At 33.2% G+C, this 20,592-nt stretch overlaps 1 protein-coding gene across 2 annotated transcripts; it reads right to left on the reverse strand.

The window, feature by feature from the left end:
• Positions 1-167: 167 nt before the first annotated feature.
• LOC116774759 (facilitated trehalose transporter Tret1-like) lies at positions 168-6,337 on the reverse strand. Of its 2 annotated transcripts, none has more exons than XM_061524141.1 (8): positions 6,214-6,337; positions 3,651-3,806; positions 3,221-3,301; positions 2,349-2,466; positions 1,525-1,715; positions 1,074-1,456; positions 882-993; positions 168-656 (listed from the first exon to the last, which is right to left on the reverse strand). In XM_061524141.1, exons 1-8 carry the CDS (start codon positions 6,266-6,268, stop codon positions 388-390), a joined length of 1,365 nt encoding a protein of 454 aa, XP_061380125.1. In that variant the 5' UTR covers positions 6,269-6,337; the 3' UTR covers positions 168-387. The 2 variants fall into 2 exon arrangements, with proteins under 2 accessions (XP_061380125.1, XP_032523397.2); XM_032667506.2 differs by lacking the exon at positions 6,214-6,337 and adding an exon at positions 3,987-5,125.
• Positions 6,338-20,592: the final 14,255 nt, after the last annotated feature.

Below are 20,592 nucleotides of genomic sequence, written 5' to 3' on the forward strand. Positions count from 1 at the left end.
CGGTTTGTTTCTAAGTGCCAATATGGAATGTGATTTTTACTCACATTAATAACATCATAATATATAAAACGTGGGGACAATATATTCAAAATTCACTTTAAAGTATTCATTTACTTTGAAAAATATCTTTTTTTAAATACTTTACCTGTGTACTTATTTTATAATATGGCTATACATTTACTAATAGTTGAGAGAAATATTTTTGATAATAGATTTATTTTCTCTCTAACCTTTCACAATAAGCAATCTAATATTTAATTGAGGAAAATGTATGAAGTGAAAAGATAATTGACAACACCTAAATAAATTTAAGTATAAAAACTCAATTCTTTGTCATCAGGAAAAGAAGTTGTTGTCAGGAAAAGAAGAATTCCATACAAACATAATTCAACCTTGAAGGTCTTTTTGGATATCCAACAAATTTTTACCCTTTGTCTCCGGTACAAAAAATATTGTGAAAAAAAAGGTTATGGCACTCGTAAAGGAAAAGAACCAAAATGGATAAAATGCACCAATCTTGTTCACAACCGCTCCAAACGCTGTGGTTATTAAGAAACCTGATATCCAGGAAGTGGTTAATGCTAAAGATGAACCATTGCTTCTAACATTTGGGGTAAACATCTCACCCACTAACACATTTGGGATGATTCCCAGTCCTAAAAAAATAAGTTAGAAATAATAAAGTGTATAACTACAAAACTATTAGTATAAGATATAGAAGTCATTTCAATTACTAAAAGCGTTGACTGCTACGGGAGTTCTTGCTTTCACTTTTAAACGTTATAACACTATTTAATTGCTAAATATGATCCGTTTCAACTGCTTACAGAATTTTTTTGTTGGGCTTAGCTAGCTTAAGCACTCTGCTGTTCTTCACTTACCTAAATCGTATCCAATAAAGAATAATATTAAAAGTCCTAGTGGCAACCATTTCATATTTCCTACCGCTGAATTCTCTACGTCTAATAAGTAAAAATAAATCCCCATCATAAGCTAGAAATGAAATGTCATTTTTAAATAGTAAATACAAGTTAGGATTGTTTCTTGTTGCACATAAAAAAATGGGATTTTACCATAGTTATAGAACAAATAACACATGAAATCATCAATATGGGTTTTCTTCCTACTTTCTCAATAACGAAGGGTGTAAATCCACTTCCCAATAGTTGGCAACCACCAATTATTATCATCGCTGTATTACCTTCTATTTTCGATTCAGCTATTTCAAATATTGTTGAAGAAAAAAATACAACAGCCATCACACCACTACAGTGTTGTAAAATGTTAATTGACATAACTCGAAACAATGCTTTTCTGTTACTTTTTATTGTAAATAAATCTTCCCAGTCTTTTTTACTACTTATAGTCTTATAATCTTTCTTTGATGAGATAAATTTTTCTAAATCTTCCAATCTATCCAAATCTCGGAGTATTTTTTCTACAGCATTGTCATTTTCTGAAACAAAACTTTGTTTTCCAATCTGTTGAATAGGTGAATTTTGAATAATAATAAAATTTCCTTACCTTTCAAAACGTGGTACATCGGTGATTCCGGTAACATAAATGCACATAGAGTGAATGTTGCGAATAATATGAAACCAAGATACGATGTCGCATTATAAGATAAAAATGATGCTGCCGAAAATAATACTATGGATCCAATAGTAGTGAACAATCCAATAAGTGTGAGCAGGACTCCTCTTATATTGGTGGATCTGTAGACAGTGTTAAAATAGTTTCAGATTATGTTTTTAAGATAGGAAAGTCAGACCAGTTACTCAAATATCAAAATGTTTTGAAGTTTCATCCTCATATATTGCATATAGGTAAAATACGAGTAATTCTTAATCTTATTACGTTTAAGTATCCTTAAAGTTCAATAGTAGATTAAATTATTCTAATGTGACTTTTGTTTAGCATTTCACCCATAATTATAAATAATATATAATTCTACTACACGTGTGTAATATGTGTGTTATTGAACTCCTCCTAAACGCATTCGTTTTGATTTAAATGGACGATAAAAAAGAACGCAAAACATTTTTTTTTTTTAGTATTTGGGTGGCCCCCTCAGATGGTATAGATTTACAAATCTGCCAGACAGATGGAACTAATGTCGGAATGTTCATTATTTAAAATGAAAAGACTCCAACGTAGGTTAAGAGATGTATTGGTTTACACACTTCATACTTAACTCAACTTTAAACCGAATGTTCATACGGACGGAATCACGGGCAAAAACTAGTACACGCATATATCTTGAGATGTGCTATATAATGTATAATATGAATACAATTAATTTGTTGCCAAATTTTCTTGCAAGGTTTTATATCTATTATAATTCTTACGCAATCTCCCCAGTATACACCAGGATCATCAGAAAAATGCAGCCAATTCCAACCCCAGTCATCAATCTTCCGATATAAAGCAACACTAGAGTACGAGTAGTCGCTAACAAGAGGTAACCTATAAAAAGTTAAAACATCTTAACATTAAATTATTTCAGAAAAAAGTCAAATTCGTCCAAAAATAAAATCAGCTTGTCCTCAAAATTACAAAATTAAACAACACGTCTTAAAATGTTTAATTACAAATACTTTTCAGTTCCTGCTGATGTTTAAATCTGAGTTGCTTAATAATAAATACGATTTTATTTATACTTTCGCCTTCATGTTACTGGCCATATAAATTATAAATAATGTTTTGTAGAAAAATAACACAACGCTCATTGAAAACAAATAAATATCTCGAAAACTGTGTTATTCTGTTTCAGTGGCAGTTAAATTTATTATTTTAATCTTTTTATATATTTAATATTCAATTTATCGAAAATTTTCTAGTCTTCCATAATTTACTTAAGACTAAAGGACACACTAGGAAATGATGAAAAGACCTTGAAAGATTGTTTGACTTTAAAGTTGCTTTATATAAGACTTGCCCAAGATAAAGCTTAATTTCAAGATCAGGATAAAAGGTAGACTATGTCCTTCTCCAGGGTTCCATCTTTACCGCAAATTCTTCAAAATCTGTTTAGTGTTTTAAGGATGAAAACGTAACAGCCAGAGACAGAGTTACATTCACGTTTATAATATTAGTAGGAATGAGTGATAGAAGTGATATTGGGTTTAACTATTTTTATGACACAAAAAAACTGTGAAATATTTAAATAAGTAAAGAATCCGTTATTTCTGATTATGAATAGGAAGGGTTTGTAACTGACCTATTGTTCCAATAACACCACCAAGAACAAAACACGGTCTTCTACCTTTCATGTTAGACAACCATCCCACAATATATGGGCCTGAAAATATAGATAGAAAAGATAATGTAGATCATATATTTCTTTAAAAATCAATTTTAATAATATAAGTTTTAAGATACAATTTATATAGAATCTTTTTACATAAAATTAAAGTCGGGATGGAGCATTTTTAAGAACCTATGAGTAGGAGAATAATAATTAAACACTCTTTAGGAATTTAGGTATTGAAAAACTGAATGTATACAATGGTAGTTGTACTAGAATTTCTCGTACTCTATTGAAGTTACAATAGTCATAATTAGTTTATAGGGATATAATATACGAAGAGAAGCTTTTAAGTACGTTAAGAATAATTCCTTTAATTTATTTTTAAGTAAATGCTTTTTACCTGGTATGCACCCAATATATATTAAAGATGCAATTAAAGAAGCTTGTGTATCTGTTAACACATTTGGAATAGGAGAATGTTTTACATCTTGCAATTTCGGTATCATTGGCCCCGACCAAGATATTGTGAACCCTACTAATAGTTGACCCAGATACACTGAAATAAAAATGTACAGTTTATATAGGGATAATATTTTAACATTCTTTGAATAAGTTGTATCAGAAATGACCTATTCCTTTTACAATATTTCATCGTTATTATCTCATTAATTAACCTTAAATATTACTTTTTAAATTAACTTTTGTTTGTTTTTAGCCTGTTAATTGCTTGGACTACCTCAATTTCGACAAAGGTGTGCATTTCGTAGAGTTTGTAGTTATCCAGTTTGGATTATTAATATTTGCAGTAGCTTTTGGGGCGCTGTACAGTTCTGTAAAATTGTTTGGCAATTTCGATCACACCATTACGGTTATTAAGGGTTTTCCCCTCATTATTTAGTCTTTCAATCCATATCTTGTTGGTACGTAGATCCTTAAAAGCTCTTTTTGGACTGTCTTACTCTATTAGATGTCTCTCTATAGTTTCCGATCAATATTTTGTGTAGCCGTACTTTATGCGTTTTCTTATTAGCTTCTGCAAAGCCGACAGTTCAATTTTCATGAACCTATTTTTGTTTGGTGTATTTTCTAATACACGTCTCCTTTCTAATAACGTTAATGTATTTTCTGATAATAGTTTATGTTTTTTTGTTATCATTATCAGTTCTGGCTTCTTGAAGGCTTTAAGTAACCGCTTTTAATTTTGCATCGTAAAAGGTTGAGACTGATGTATTTTTACACGGAGTTTTCTTCTGGTAGAGTTGGTAGGTGGGCCGAAATGCTCTCTGGGTATTTAGTGATTTCTTCGTCGCTTTTCAGTGTAGCAAGTTGTATGTTTTTAAATATAGATCGGTTCTTTTTTAATATTGATAGAGTTATCGTTACTCTTACTGGTCTGTGATCTGAAGAGAAATTTAGATTCCATACCTCAATGTTTTGCACCCTATCAGGTTTATTTGAAAAAATATAGTCAATTTCATTTTTGTGCTCCCCATTTTGTGAACGCCAGATTCATCACCATACCCATAAGCTCATTATTAGATATTCATCCGGTTTAGGGTATATAAAACAATTCTACCTTTTCTTCTTTTGCTGCATCTGTGGGCGTATATACTTGTACAAAGTATATTTTGTTTCCATGTATGAACATTAAATATGTTAGGACAGGATAGGATAGAACAACTCTATTAGAGATGCCGATGAAGCTTTCAATGTTTTTCTTTTGATTTAAGATTATTAGAAAACCGACTCCATACAGCCCAAGTTACGCTTGTGTGACATAATATAAAATTTTTGTATTGTTCTACTTTTGTACCCAAATGTCTTGTTACCGAAATTACAATTTCTTCAATTCAAAGTTCTTTAGTGCTTCCGAGAGTTCTGTTATACGTTCATAAGACGACAAAGTTCTAACGTTGTATGTAAACATATAATTTTTTTTAGATATTCTGGGTGATTGAATAATTTTAGGTAAATTATTTTTTGTTTTCTTTGGAGGGTTTTGGTCATAATATTCCACGGTGGTTAACCGGGTTAGAAGATTCTTCTTGTTTCTAATTATTTGTGTTGTTTTCTTTTTTCTGTTTCTGTCTCTTAAATTTCAAAGAAAACTAAGTTTCTTTGCTTTGTCTGTTTTTCCAAGTAGTATATTCTTTTCTCTTGACTTTCTATCTTTTCTTTATTTCTTTTTCTTAATTTTCTTCAATTTTAAAGATATTATCCTCCAATATTTTATTAACATTCTGTGTATCTTGTTTTATTATAGTTTCCCCACTTTTTCTGATTTCTAATTTTTAATCACCTAGATCTATTTGTATTTGTCTAAGCACATTAATATTTTTCAGATGGTTTTCTTCATTTTTACAGAAGTTGTTTAGTAATGGTATAATTATAATTGTAAATAGCGTCCTCTTGTGGTTTGACTACGAACTGATTAAGATCTATTATCTTTTAGTAGCGGTCCCGGTCGATTGTTGTGTGTATTGGTACTGTAGGCTTCTTTCAGCAGATGTCACTGGCTACACTTTTACAAAATTCCAAATCATGCGCTTTGGGGTTATGTTTGGCGTCAAATTTTCACTTTGTTATTTTATTGACTCAAAACTTCACTGTAAGCGTTTATTGTCACTTCAATAATTTCAGTCTTTGTTGGAAAAAGTTTCTCAAAAGTTCTCAAACCTTCGCCTACAATAAATGACATTTATTACATTATTTTTTGTCCCTTTATGTTATTGCATTGTCGCAAATAGTCTATTAAAGAATTTTAAACACTTGTTAAACATGGAGTCAATGTTTACGGACCTTGCGACAATCTGACAACTTCGTGTGATACATATAATTTAATATAGATATATTGACTTGAAGAAAATATATGAAAATACTTTAAGTACTCTATTTAAAAATACTTTAGTCTTTAACTAGCAGAAATGATTTTTGACAGAAAATCTAGACAAAAAATAACTTACTACATGATGACAGGAGGACTTGAAGTTTTAATCCAGTGATTTTTATTTTATACATTTCATGAAAGTTAATAAACTGAGGCACTGTTTTATATCGCTGATAACTCGCTGCACTTGATAACAAATCTGTTCTAAACCTACAAACTATTGTTATTTCATTCATTTATTGTTCACAGCGAGATCATTGTTTGTTGAAGTATTATTTTTAACGACATTTTATCTACATTTTGTGAGGATTCATTATTTCAAAATCTAATCTTATAAAAATCCTCTCGTTTCAGAAAAATATTTGCAAAATAAAATATGCTTGGAATGTCGCTTACACAATTATAATAATACAATATCGGGTATATAGTAAGGTTAATGATAATTCGGTTATATTAAGTTTTATTAAAAATATATTTGGTACAAGAGATGATTTTTCTCATACAATCATTAGCTTGAGTTATGGCTTAAGAAGTAACTTAGTTCGCCTTTTTTTGAAAGGTTATGACCCATACTTGCCCCTTCTGGGAATGTGGTCTATGCTTATCTAACTTACACACTAATCGCAAGAGTGATAAAATAACAGATGGGGAAGTATTAGACAATTTACAAAAATCTTAAGTGTCATAAACATGACCGGGGTGTTATTACTCTAGCATCGCAGTGTCATAAAAGCTCTTAGTTTACAATGTAATAAAATACTTTAACTAAAAGTAAAAGAAGAAAACAACAAAAAAGAAAAAAACACATGTGCACATTCATACCACGACGTTCCCGATACTACATTCGGCCATCCTGAACAACATCTGACCCCAGATGTAACTTGTTGTTCGTTACTTGACTTCCAGAGTTACTTTCAATTAAATCATATGAATTCGAATCAGTGTGTTGGTCATCATCAGCCTGGGGTTTAAATAATCAGTTGAGGTTGTTATTTCTCTTGGACCATCATGCTCTTCTACCTTAGCCACTACATATCGAACATTTCGCAAGACTTGAACTATTCGATATGGACCGAAGTATTTAGGGAGTACCTTTAAACCTTTTTTTTTTTTTTTTTTTTTTTTTTTTTTTTTTTTTTTTTTTTTTTTTTTTTGTTTTCGGGTTGGAAAATCCTCATGGAGCCCCGTCGCCCTCGGGGAAGGGCGAAGGGGACTGTCAGACTCTTACTGACTAAAAACCAACCCGCGTTCCTCATGTACCCGTATGTCAAAGGGGCGGGTATCGCCAAAGCATTCGTCGCCACCCCCCCGACAAGTATTAACCCACCAGATGGTCAGGTGGGCCCCGTCAGCCGCTCTGCGGCCGTCACCCGGCCACAGGACTCAACTATGAGGCGCGCGCGGGACACACGCCGCCGCCTCGAAGCCTGCAACTGTTCGGACGACACGATGCCCCGAATCTGTCGTCCACAGGCCGCGCTCTACGGTGGCCGGAATTCAGCCACCCTTCGGCGCCCAATGCGTCTGCTGCGGGAGGGGAGAGAGAAGGCAGCCTCTCTCTCTCTTTCCGCCGCCTCCTTTGCGAGCATCACAGCCTCGCAAAAGGTGGCGACGGCACACCACCCTGACTCGCTCCCTACCATAGCAGACACTACAGTCGGAAGCGAGAGATTTCCCGCATCACCTATAGCCGCGACCAAGTCACGGCGCTGCTCGGCCCAAGCTGGGCACTCCGCCAACGTATGCAGCGCCGTATCATTGCGGCCGTCACCACAATGGTGGCACTGGGACGTCTGCTCCCGGCCTATACGACAAAGGTACTTCCCGAAACACCCGTGTCCGGTGAGTACCTGCGTCAGCCGGAAGCTGAGGGCGCCGTGGCTCCTATTGAGCCACCTCTCGATAACAGGCCTTACCGCCGCTACAGCGGCGTGACCCGCCGTGGGTTGCGCTAAGCGCGTCTGCCACTCTGCCACTAGGACCTGGCGGAGCTCCGCCCTCCGTGCTTCAATCTGTCGAGGCATCAGGAGTTCGCCTCGCTCGACCGCCTCTACGCGCCACCAATAGAGCGACGTGAGGAGCTTTGCTTCGAGGTCCCAGGGGGGGGATCCGGCTAGGAGGCTCGCTGCCTCAAAGGAGGTTGTACGGTACCCTCTTATGACCCTAATAGCCATCACGCGCTGCGGCCTTCGCAGCGCAGCGACGTTGCGGGCCGTCAGGGCCTCTGCCCACACGGGCGCAGCGTATAGAGCCATCGACCGTAAGACCCCCATGTAGAGTCTCCGGCATGAGCATTCGGGCCCCCCCAGGTTGGGCAGCACGCGCGAGAGTGCAGAAGCGGTGACCAACAACCTAGGGGCAAGCCGTGTAAAGTGCGGCCCGAAGTTCCACCGACTATCGAGGATTAGTCCAAGGAGTACCTTTAAACCTGGATTTAATTGCGTACGTTTTATTGCCACTTGATCATCTCCTTAGTGATTAGTAGCTTATTTTCTCTTGTTATTATATGTTTGCAAATTATATTCTTGAATTTTCTTGATTTTTTCTTCCGTATTTTGTCTAGTTCTTCTTCAAATATTTTTACCCATTCTTCTTCGATAATTGTACGTATTTTGGGATCGTTTCTTAAACGCATGTTAGTTTCAAATAATAGCTTGAATGGTGTTGATCCAGTACTACTGTTGCATTTAAATATTTTTATTCGGTATTTAGATGCTTATACCATTCTTGAGATTTTGGAGTCCACTTTTGTCAATAAAGGAATAATGGTGCCATTAACACTCTCTACCGGACCATTGCTCTTAAGGCCCCTGTTGTAATCTTAACATTCTTCTTGCTTACCATACTTTCTTATACCTAAAATACAGTCAACTCAGTTTTTAACGACCCTCTCAACCTTTAAACCAGAAATCTTTTTTTTTTATAATATTTCAGTTTTTATAACACTGTTCGAAACCAAGACAAACAACAAACAGACGTACGGTAAAATATAATGTTTGTTAAATACAACATTTTTATAACTTTCAAAACATCTGCAAAACAATTGTACAAGAAGATTCTCTCACGCTTCAAAATTTATGATTTTACAAACACTCTTTTTTCAAAAAATGTTTTATTTTTATTTATTAATCTTTACAAAATAAAAAAAAAATCTACGTTGATCCTTTACTTTTACTTTTGTTATCTAGATTTCTATTGCTTCATATATGGAACCCTCATAAAAATTATTTGTGACCTCAGTAAAGAGCATGAGATAAAAAATAGGTCCCAAGCTAGCTGATCCTTATGGGCCACTAACGCTACCTCACTGTGTCAAAGCATGTTTCTCTATATAAATTTGTCACTTCTACTATCGTCATATTGACACCACCCTCTTTACTTTAAATTCAATTTTACTATTTTATGTATTAATTTTGTATTACAGTTAATCTTCATTCGGATCGGTGACTCCAGCTATCTCAGAGAGTAGTAGCAATCAAAATCTTGCCCACAATCTGACAAGAATGCCTAAACGAGAGTTACGCAAATTTGATGGCAAACTTGAAGAATGGAAATCATGTTCCCATTGGTTCAAGTCAAAAGTGTATGAGCGGGTTGATATATCTGACGGTACACGTATGTCATATTTGCAAGATGCACTATTTGGTGAGGCACCAAACATTATCGTGGGCCATGAAGCTATAAACGACAACTATAAAGAAGCGTGGGATCTTCTTGAAACAACACATAACAATAAGAAAACGATAATTGCAAGACATTTCAAATTGCTGGCTGCCATTCCAAAAATTCAAAACATTTCAGGTGAATCTATCCGTCAAATAATGAAAGAAATCTTAGTGCATGGTCATGGTCTGAAAGTGTTAGGTGAACCAACCGACCAATTGAATACCCCCTTATTATATCACACAATTTCCAAATTGAATAATACAACCAAATAAGAGTGGTATCGAAGAGAAATAAGCAAAACAAAACGCAATTTTGATGATCTACTTACCTTTCTACGGAAAGAAGCAAAAATTACTTGAATAAACAGTACCTCAAAGAAACATGCAGCAAGAAAAACCAATCTTTGCTTAATTTGCTTAAGAAACAATCATCGCACTAATAAGTGCCACGGAGTTAATTGTTTCAAGTGTGGAAAAGTGCATAGTACGATACTACACTTGGAAAAAGGAAATACAAAGAATGAAGAAAAGAAGGATTGACTTTTGACGTCATCAAGCCCGATAACTAAGGGCGTAGTTCTTCTAAATAGAGAAAAAGTTGAAGAAATAATGGTTATTGCACTAATAAATATACTAGATGAAAATATTTTATAGCAGTTGGTGGACTCGGTGACATAAAAACGTCTCTAACATAAAAACGACATAAAAACTTCGTTCAGACTCAAAACAACAATTCAATCGAGATTTAATAATTTTAAAAGACATTTGGAACTCTATACTGTTCCAGAAATTACAAAATAACACCCTTATAATTATATTGATAAATTCAAGTTTAATTTATCAGACAAAATCAACCTAGCGGTTCCAACATTCAATGTACCAGGCAATATTGACCTTCTCATTGGGACAAGACCAGCTTTATCAGCATTCATTCCTGGACAAAAAGATATGTCAGTACCAGAGAGCTCAGATATATTTTTACAAAATACACAATTCGGTTGGTCATCGGTGGAGCAATATCATTAAATAATAAGTCCGAAAATATCAAAACCAAACAATACAAGCACTTCAACAACTTATTAAGACATGGGCAATAGAAGATGGACCCAAACTTAATAATCATTTATCTGTAGAAGAAAATTTATATGAACAACATTATAACACTCATACAACTCGTAACAATGATGGAAGTTATGTTGTGGCTCTTCCATTTAGCTACAAGCAATCACTGCTCGGAGAGACTCAAACACAAGCTCTCAATGGATTCAAATCATTAGAAAACAAATTCAAAACGAATCTTGAGTTGCAAAACAATACAAAAACATTATGCAAGAATACCTCGACTTAGGGCCTATGGAACTATCTTACAATTCAGCAGGTGAAGGAGAATTTTAGCTCCTTCACTATGCAGTCCTGAAAGAATCAAGCAACACAACTAAAGTATGAATCCATAAAAATGGATCAGCAAAATCTAGCATTGAATTATCATTAAATGATATGTTATTAACAGGAGCTACTCTACAGAAAGCGTTATTTATTCATTTGATTCGTTTCAGGATGCATCCAATTATACTAGTTGGTGACATTGAAAAAATGTTTCGGTACGTGTGGGTGAGACCACAGGATTGCAAATATCTCAAAATTATCTGGAGGGATAAATCAGGAGCAAACAAGGACTATCAACTAACTGTCGACTCATTTGGTAACATCAGCAACCTTTTTAGCGATACGTACACTGGAACAAGTAGCTTAAGACGCTAAACAATATTTTCCTGAAGAAGCAGAGATCGTCAAGGAAGCATTCTATGTCGATGACTTGATTGCAGGTATGAAATCCATTGTAAGACCATAAAAATTAGAAACGATTTGTTATAGCTCTTACAAAGAGGTAGATTTAAGATCAGACAATGGGCTTCAAATGAACCAAAGGTGCTTGAAGGATTACCAGAAGAACACATAAATAAAAATCTACACATTGAAGTACATACAATGCTCAAAACTCTTGGCATATATTGGCAAACACAGTGAGACTTGCTATTTTATAAATTAAACAAACTTCCAGTTAAAGTAACCATGAGAGTTATCTTAGCTGAAATTTTTGATCCTCTAGGATTATTAGGACCACATATTCTGGCTGCTAGACTGATTCTACAAGAATGCTCGCGTTAAGAAGTTACTTGGGATCCAGAATTGCCGCGGCATATTCAAAATGCATGGCAGACCTTTTACTACAGAGTTGAATCAAATTCCAGAAATAAACTACAAACGATCACTTGTACTGGTAGATACCTGTAATATTCAATTACATGGATTTCCGGATGCCAGTGAGAAGGCTTACTTGACATGTATATACCTAAGACAATTTACTTCTTCAGGTAAAATACAGGTAAATCTTCTATGCGCTAAAACCAAGGTAGCGTCTTTACGAACACAAATACTAGGAAGATTAGAAATGTGTACTGCTCTAATGCTAGCTACTCTTTGTAAAACTATCGGAGAAATATTACCAGTTTAATAATCTAAAGTCATAATGTGGTCCGTTTCAACCATCACACTCAATTGGATAAAAACTCCTTTGTATCAACTTAAAATATTTGTTGCCAATTGAGTACCTGAAATACAAGCCAAGACATCAATTACCAGCTGGAGACATATAAAATCTGAAGACAGTCCTGCAGATGCCTGTTCAAGAGGACAAACTCCAGTGGAATTTATAAAAAAAATCACTATGGACCACTGGGCCACATTGGTTATTACAACTAGAAAGTCAATGGCCACATTATATTATGTCTACTATTGCAGAAGATAATGAAAGGAAAATCAGTGCGTATAATAACCGCATGCTTTAAAATTTTACCTGAGACGACGTGAAATTTAACATTGAAATTGACCCCATCTATTATTACGTCAGTTACAAATTCACCAATCGTTTCATTAGAAGAAGACCCAATACCATCAAACTTAACATTATTCTTAAGTAATATAGGTGAACTTATTTGAATATACTCTTCGGTTCTCAATAAAGTTAAGTCGCTGCCCGTATCTATCAGCGCCGTAAGTTGAATCTCGTTGATTGAAACTTCTTTCTAGTTGCCTTTGAAACGATATTGGTCTCCTTTTGACCGGCTTTCGATGATCCATGAAGACACTTTGCAGCAATATGGCCATGTTCATAGCGCTCGAAACACTTAACCTCTTTGTCTTTTGATAGAAAAGCATAATTTAAAAGGTTTTTCGTGCTACTAATAAAACAACTTTTCACTTTTTTATCACTATCTGAAGCTTTTTTCTTCTTATTGTCCTTGTATCCCTGCCTTTTATTATTTTAAAATTTTTGCTTAACTACGTTTCATGGTTTCATATAGTGACATTTTTTCTTTTAGTTGAAGCATATTCTTTGCACCATAGAGTATTGATTTATTATTTGATTCATCAGGAATTCCGTCAATAATATATTGAATCACTGAACGAATATCAACATCCGCTTGATAAGTAATATCTAGCATTTTGTGTATATACGCCTGGTAGTTCTCATCCGGTTTGTTTTTCTTTGAGGTAACTTGCTATGATGTTGGTAACCATCAACCAATTCTTCAAATTCTTCTTTTAATGATTTCTTTAATGTGATCCCTGTCTTTATATCTTTTTATATATCCGCCCACTTACACGGTTCAGCTATTAATTTAAAATCATCTAACCATCTTTTTACGTTGAAGTGATCATCACCACTAAACTTTTCCATAGATTCTTCCACATCTTTGAATTTGAGCAGGGAAAGCTTGTAATCATCTTTACGATGCATTATCCTTCTTCGTCGTACAGGAGCAGTATTTTCGTCGGCGTCATCACTATTAGCTTAATCATCATCATCATGAGTAATAAAATAACAGATGGGGAAGTATTAGACAAGTTACAAAAATCTTAAGTGTCATAAACATGACCGGGGTTTTATTACTCTAGCATCGTAGGGTCTTAAACGAATATATCTTTAACCTAGATTACAATTGCTATAAAATGTTTTCGGCCTCTCAGAATTATTATTATTATTAATTATCTTACTAGATCCAATATCAATACAAGTAGTTTATGATTTTTTTTAAATGAAATAAAGAAGGCCTATAAAAAAAAATCAAATTAGGCAACTATCTATTCACAAAAAGTGAAAACATGAGATCAGTAGATTTTTCTTAACTTTATATGTTTTGTATTTCAATTTACTGTAGCAAGATACTATACATAACTGGAAGTAAAACTGTTAACCAGTGCTAACTCTCTTCTTGCTTTATTTTTAATGAACTGAATCTCTGGAGATGTAAATGGGTCTGTAAAATCAGTTTCAATATTTATTTGATATATCTTAAATGATTCCCTGTTGGAAACCTTCATAATTTTGATTTTGACCGAGCCTTAATATATGTATAGTTTATAATTATCTATCTTTCTTAGAATATTTTTCGGCATGAAATGTATGAATATTAATTGTTCAAGGTTGTAACAGACCTTATTACACTGGTATGTATTCAGTTGTCTGAACTTTCTTCTTATATCTCACTTTACCTGGCATATAGCAAATTATAATATCTTATTTACCCTGATTTTTTATGTTAAAATATAACCATTGAATATGAAGTAAAAAAGTTTCATTATTTAAAAAAACTAGTCTATCGGAAGTAGATATTGCAGACAATGGCTGTGAAAGGTATGTCATTTAGTTAAATAATAAGATGTTATTTTTATGATTTTGTAGGTATTGGGACCAAATTAAAGGTTTTCATTGGAAATATATAAGTAATAAAATAATTTATATTTATTTTATATGAAGATAATATGTACTTGTCAGATATTAATAATAAAAATTTAAATTAATACTCATACACACTTAATAACAAAATAAATTTTTCGCTTCAATCTCTCTCGTTTATTTTTAACATTTTATCCCAGTACTCGTTTTCTTTACAGTGACAGTAATCTTGTGATGACTAGATAAAAGTATGGCTTTGCAGGCCTTTGTGATGACTAGATAAAAGTATTGCTTTGCAAAAAGTAATTTCTTATCGTACTCATAAAATTACTAAAATTCAGACTTGCATGTCAGAAAAATTTTATAGTTATCAACACAGTTTAACGGTAAGCAATTGTGTAATTTATATTTTCAGAGAAATTTAAGAATTAAAGAAGATAAGATAGTACCTTTAATTGATAGTCTTTTCTATTCCGCTTGGTCACGCCAACACGCGTGGACGTCGAGATCGATTTTACTATTTTATTTATTTTTATGTTTGTATTGTAACGTGGTTCTTATAAAATCAAACATTTTGAAGAGTGACCGGTAAACATAACATTTTATTATAATATACCTTTATTATAAAACTATACTTTTTCTAAGCATATTTTAATCTTTTATTAGACGTATATTAGTCTAAAATCAGGACCTTATTATTATAACCCATGATTTATGGTTTTAAAAACAAATAATATACCTTACCCAGGTCCTTGGCCTGTCGGGTCTGCTAGTATGTCTATAAAACAATAAATTAAAATAAGTCAATAACATTAATGTCTTAAATTAAAAAAAAGGCAGACTGTCTTTTATAAACTTTTGAATCACATAGGTCTATCCTCCAAATATCCTCAAAATAAAAATAAAATTTAATACATGCGAATGCCCTGCCCTTGAAATGCTTACGTACATCTAAGACGAGTTAATCACCATCGTCATTAATTCATACATAAGTAGAAAGATATATTTTTTAAGTACTGTTTGTTATTTTAATCCAATTGCTTTAAATCTTTTAATTACACTGAATCCTTTGGCAATAAAAAAAAGGTACATGCTTATTAACAAATAAAATTTGTTGTCAGGGTAAAAGAGTGCATTATAAGACCTCAGCTAAGTATATCTATTACCTTTACACGAGTTCATAAATGTGATGACGCATATCATATTCATGAAATTCTTTTCATGAATATAATATGTTATTATTCGTTGGGAGTTCTGAAAAATAGTTCGAAGAATATCAGTGGCCATAATAATAGATGAATTGGTTTTTCTTTTGTTTGCAAAATGTAAAGCGATAAAAGTGATGGACTTTCTTCCTGTAAAATAATCGAATAGATAAAAAAACTTCAGTTATTTGATAAATATTTTAATATATATTGGAGCGTTAATGTAATTATACATTTTCCAGAGACTTCCAAATGTAATATTGGTTAGATGCACTATATTTTCCTTTCAGGTGCAAATGTTTCATTACTTCGTTATCTTCGTAAAGTACTGATGATTTTCTCTTTTTATTATCATTCATCATGTTATTCATGATATTATTATTAAGTCTCTGTTTAAATAATACTTATTTATCTTACCTGCTATTGAATACAAGAGATTTAATTTAAAAACAGTATGTTTATAATAAAACCACATTATATTGAACTCTAACATATTTTCTCTGTAGAAGATACCAAGCAATAAGACAAACTAGTCGCATATTTTTTTAACGTTAAACTTGGCAAACGACCAGATGACCTACTTGGTGGGCAGTAGCTACCGTCACCTATGGACATCAGCTACATCTCTGTTGCGGGTGCGTTGCTAACCTTAGTTTTTTTAGGAATAGGAAAAGGTGGGAATAGAAAAAGGGCAACCGGCTCTCTCACTCATCGGACGAAACGCAGCCATTAAAGGCTACTTCAAGACGATCTTCTGTGAAAGGGTGGTACTTCCCCGAACGAGCTAGCCCATGTTCGATCTGTAGTTACATGACTACAGCTCGGCTTTACCACCTCCTAATTAAGGGTGTAAACTTTTTTCTAATATACGAGATGTTATAAATATTTTGAAATTAATTAATATTTCATATAATAGTCCTAGACCAATGGTAAACTTTGTACTTAATTACTAACAAGACTTTCTTTCATTAATAAACTCATTATGATTAGCTGCGAAAAATTTCCTGTAAAAAACTCTCGATTGTGGTAGTTAACAGAGGTAACGAGGGTAAATAGTACAATTCGATGATTATCAAATAATTATTCCTAATTAAGTTTTTGTTTAATCCCAAGATAATTAAGATAATTTTCTAAATTATTCGAAAAAGTATTTGTCCTACAAAATCTATGATTTGATAAAACTGTCCCCTCTTTCCAATGTTTATCTGTAACGAGGTCATCATATTGTTAATAACAAGCTATTTTATTTTTACTTAGTTAATATTTATATAAGTTAATATTTCTTTTGTTCTGCAAATAAACTTTAAAATAAACTTTAGTGCCAAAATTTTTGTTTTATTAAGAATATTGAAAAATTTATTTAATTTTTTTTCTTACAAAATTTACTTGAATAAAAAATAATTTACACATACTCGCGATTATTTTTCTTTTAAATAACTTAAAAGCGGAAGGCTTATTAATTCATATGTTAAGGGTCTTTGAGAATAAAATTTACTTTACTTCATGCTTTTCAATTATTACTATTAATATCTTATAGACATTACTTTAAAACTCAAAATTGATATAATTATGTATGCATTCAGTGTTTATCTCACTTTACAAGAAAAGCTTAAAAAGGATTGCTGAAACTCTCAAATTTACCAAAAATTCGTTACCCAAGTATGATCCTGCTCTATATATTAAAACAGCGCTGAAAGTACTTTATAAATGAATAATACAACAAATATGGTTTGTATACATGAAAAGTACTCGTGAGCAGCTGATACATACCCAGAAAAATAATTTAATACAGTTGTAAATTCAATTACCCTGTACGCCTTTGTGTTAATACTAAGAAGTGTGAAATCATTCAATTTCAAACAATCAGAAGTAATCAGAATGGTTAAAAATATCCAGTTATTATTATCTATGGCGAATACTCTCCCTTATCGGTCCCTCATTACCGTTGATCGTGGCCATGTGATATCCCGCAACGAACGATTTGACGCTGTTTGTTCTAGTCCGCTGTTGCCCTCATAGCCTGGTAAAAAGTTTTTGAGGAGGTGGCTTCCTTAACAGCCCATCGAGTAAGTGGACAACCTTCGACTCTTTTGCCCTCTATGTTACCCACTACGACCAACTTCTTCAGGTTTTCACCTTTTCCCATTCCGATGCGTCGTTGGATCTCTGGAACACAGCTACCATCGTTACAGATTTTTGAGCCCAGATAAAAAAAACTGTCAACCTGCTCAATGCCCTGGACAGTCTGAGCATTTGATAGTTTGAGAGCGCGGTCAACTACCATGAGTTTGTTTTTCTGACGATTTATCCTTAGACATAATTTTCCACTGTCCACCTCTAACTTATTTAATATGGTGATCATGTTTTCAATGTCTGTAGACAGAAGAACTGTGTCATTTACGTAGCGTAAATTGGACAGGCGTTTTCCATCAATTGAAAAACCTTATTCCAGTTCTCAAGGGATTTCCTTATGACGTATTCTTCATGTATATTAAAAAGCAAGGGAGATAAAATGCAGGCCTGCCTTGTACCTTTCTTAGTTTGGAACACATTTAAACAGTCGGTGTCCAGCTTGACATAAGATTGGTTGTTAACGTAGAGGTTGCGGATAAAATCTATTAGGTGTTCCGGGGTACCCCTATAACCAGGGTTCCTTCACTTTCCATAGGTTTTCCCATAGCACGCAATCAAATGCTTTAGCGTAGTCGTACACGATGGACATACAAAAAATATTCTAAATGTCTAATGAAAACAATAAATGAGATTTTCTACGTAACAGTATATATAGGAAATACATGTTGTGAAATCTACAGCATAGAAAGAATGAATTAAAGATATTGAAAATTGTAGAATTGCAGGGAGAGGAGCCCTAACAGTGCATGGAACTTGCGACCCAGCTGTAGGCTTAAGGGGCCCATATCTAACACAACAATAATCTGAAAACATGAAATTTTAATGAAAACTTTGTAAACGGTCACCTTTAGTTATTTAGATTATTAATAGTTTCAAACGAAAAGAGATTCATATATGTCATAATTTTTTCTATAAAATACTTTTTATACTTTGAACGTCCATTTCTGGAATTATTTATCGCTCATTATTATCTTTTTTTTCTTCACAATATATGCATGTGTGTTTAAACATAAAATAAAAAACGGATGGCTAGTCAATACTTGCAGGTACGAAAAAGAAAATTGCTTGTGTAAATAGATTAAAATAACTATATATAAATGGCTTTACTTATTTTAAATATTACTATAATTTGTCTTCTAAAAGTTCTTTGTTTATTTAACGTACCGGCATACACCACGAAACCACAGTCATGTTGCGTTATTTACGACCGGACTTCCCTCGTGATCTGAGTGTAAATAGGGTGAATTGTTACTATAAGAAATGAAAAAATATTTTAGAAATATGCATACATTTTTTTTATACTTTTTGGACATCCAGTTCACTGCGTTCTTAGTACTCAATGAAGCTTGTTATGATTTAAGAACTACGTAAACAATTTTGAAACTAATGTTCCTGCTATTCATTATCAGTAAATAAAAAGAACATTATCGTTATTTTTAAATCAATATCAATAAAAATATATACAAAATGTTAAAATAGTTAACACATTTTACGATTTTTTTTGAAACTGTTAGTTGTAATAAATTATATATACTTTAAATATAATAAAAGAAAATGAACTAATTACAGTATAATACGTTTATTTATACTTTTAGGTAAACGATTCTTTGTCCCGAGAAAACATCTTAAAACGGAGTATCACTTTAGCGATACCGGTCCAATTTAACCTACGTCAGATTATCACCCTTTTCAGTAACCAGTGAACATAAAACCATTTATTCTTAAGATTTAGATAAACAGCTTCTAAATTAACTTTATTAAAAAAAAATATATATATAATTTTATACTAAACACAAAACATATCAAAATGACCTCAAAACTTGAATTGGGTTGCAAGACAAACGCAAGTCTCCAAAGAATCCAAAATAATATAAGTATTTCCTGTTTTGCTGCTTGGAATATTTAGTACGAGACATCACAAATAAATATCAATCAATATCAAATTCAAGTACAAAGATTTTAAAAATGAACGGTAGTTAATAAATCATAGTATAGCTTTTGTATAAACGAGTTTTTATTTTTATTTTGAGTCCGTGTGGAAGCTAACAATCGAGTTTTACATGTAAACATACAAAAAAAATTGTGTCGACTTACGTCGTTTTGATTTGTATCGCGTATTTCGAACACCTAACACGCTGTAAGTAAGAGCACTGCCTGGGTTTTTATTTTATATTTTATTTCAAAGGTTGCAAACGAGCAGGTGGCCTACTTAATGGAAGGTAGTCACCGTTTTCCATGGACATTTGTAACATGAGATTTGTTGTGGATGCGTTGCAAATCTTGGTTGTGGAAGAGGGAGGAGAGTATGGGAGAAGGGAAAGGGCATTCGGCTTTCTCACTCTCGGATTAAAGACTACTTCACGCCGATCTTCTGTGAGAGGGTGTTACTCTTCCGGTCGAGCCAGTCCATGTTCGAGCTGTATTAACTTGACCACAGCTACACTTTACCACCTGAATATTATAACTGTATAATAATAATCATATAAGACTTAATAATAAAAACCCAAAGGAAGTTACGCACCTGACGTAAGTTCAGGTTAATTTACATATAATGAAGACTCAGGATAAATTGTTTGATATCGTACTTTAGCAATCAAAAAAAAAAAATCAAATTTGAAAGCATAAGGTAACGTTTAACAATGTTTATGAAATGATTGAGTTCTCACCTACTTTATTAATTTAATACATGTTTCTATATTTGAGTTGTCTGT

This window comes from Danaus plexippus, chromosome 23 (assembly GCF_018135715.1).
Source record: "Danaus plexippus chromosome 23, MEX_DaPlex, whole genome shotgun sequence".
NCBI lineage: Eukaryota > Metazoa > Arthropoda > Insecta > Lepidoptera > Nymphalidae > Danaus > Danaus plexippus.

Bases quoted from the DNA above. Each gene is read 5' to 3' on its own strand.
- LOC116774759 (XM_061524141.1), bottom strand. From the start codon at position 6,268: ATGTATAAAATAAAAATCACTGGATTAAAACTTCAAGTCCTCCTGTCA. The intron at 2,467-3,220 runs GTCAGTTACAAA...AACTTTTTATAG, and splicing joins TGGTGTTATTGGAACAATAG to GTTACCTCTTGTTAGCGACT. The intron at 1,457-1,524 runs GTAAGGAAATTT...GTTTTGTTTCAG, and splicing joins GATGTACCACGTTTTGAAAG to AAAATGACAATGCTGTAGAA.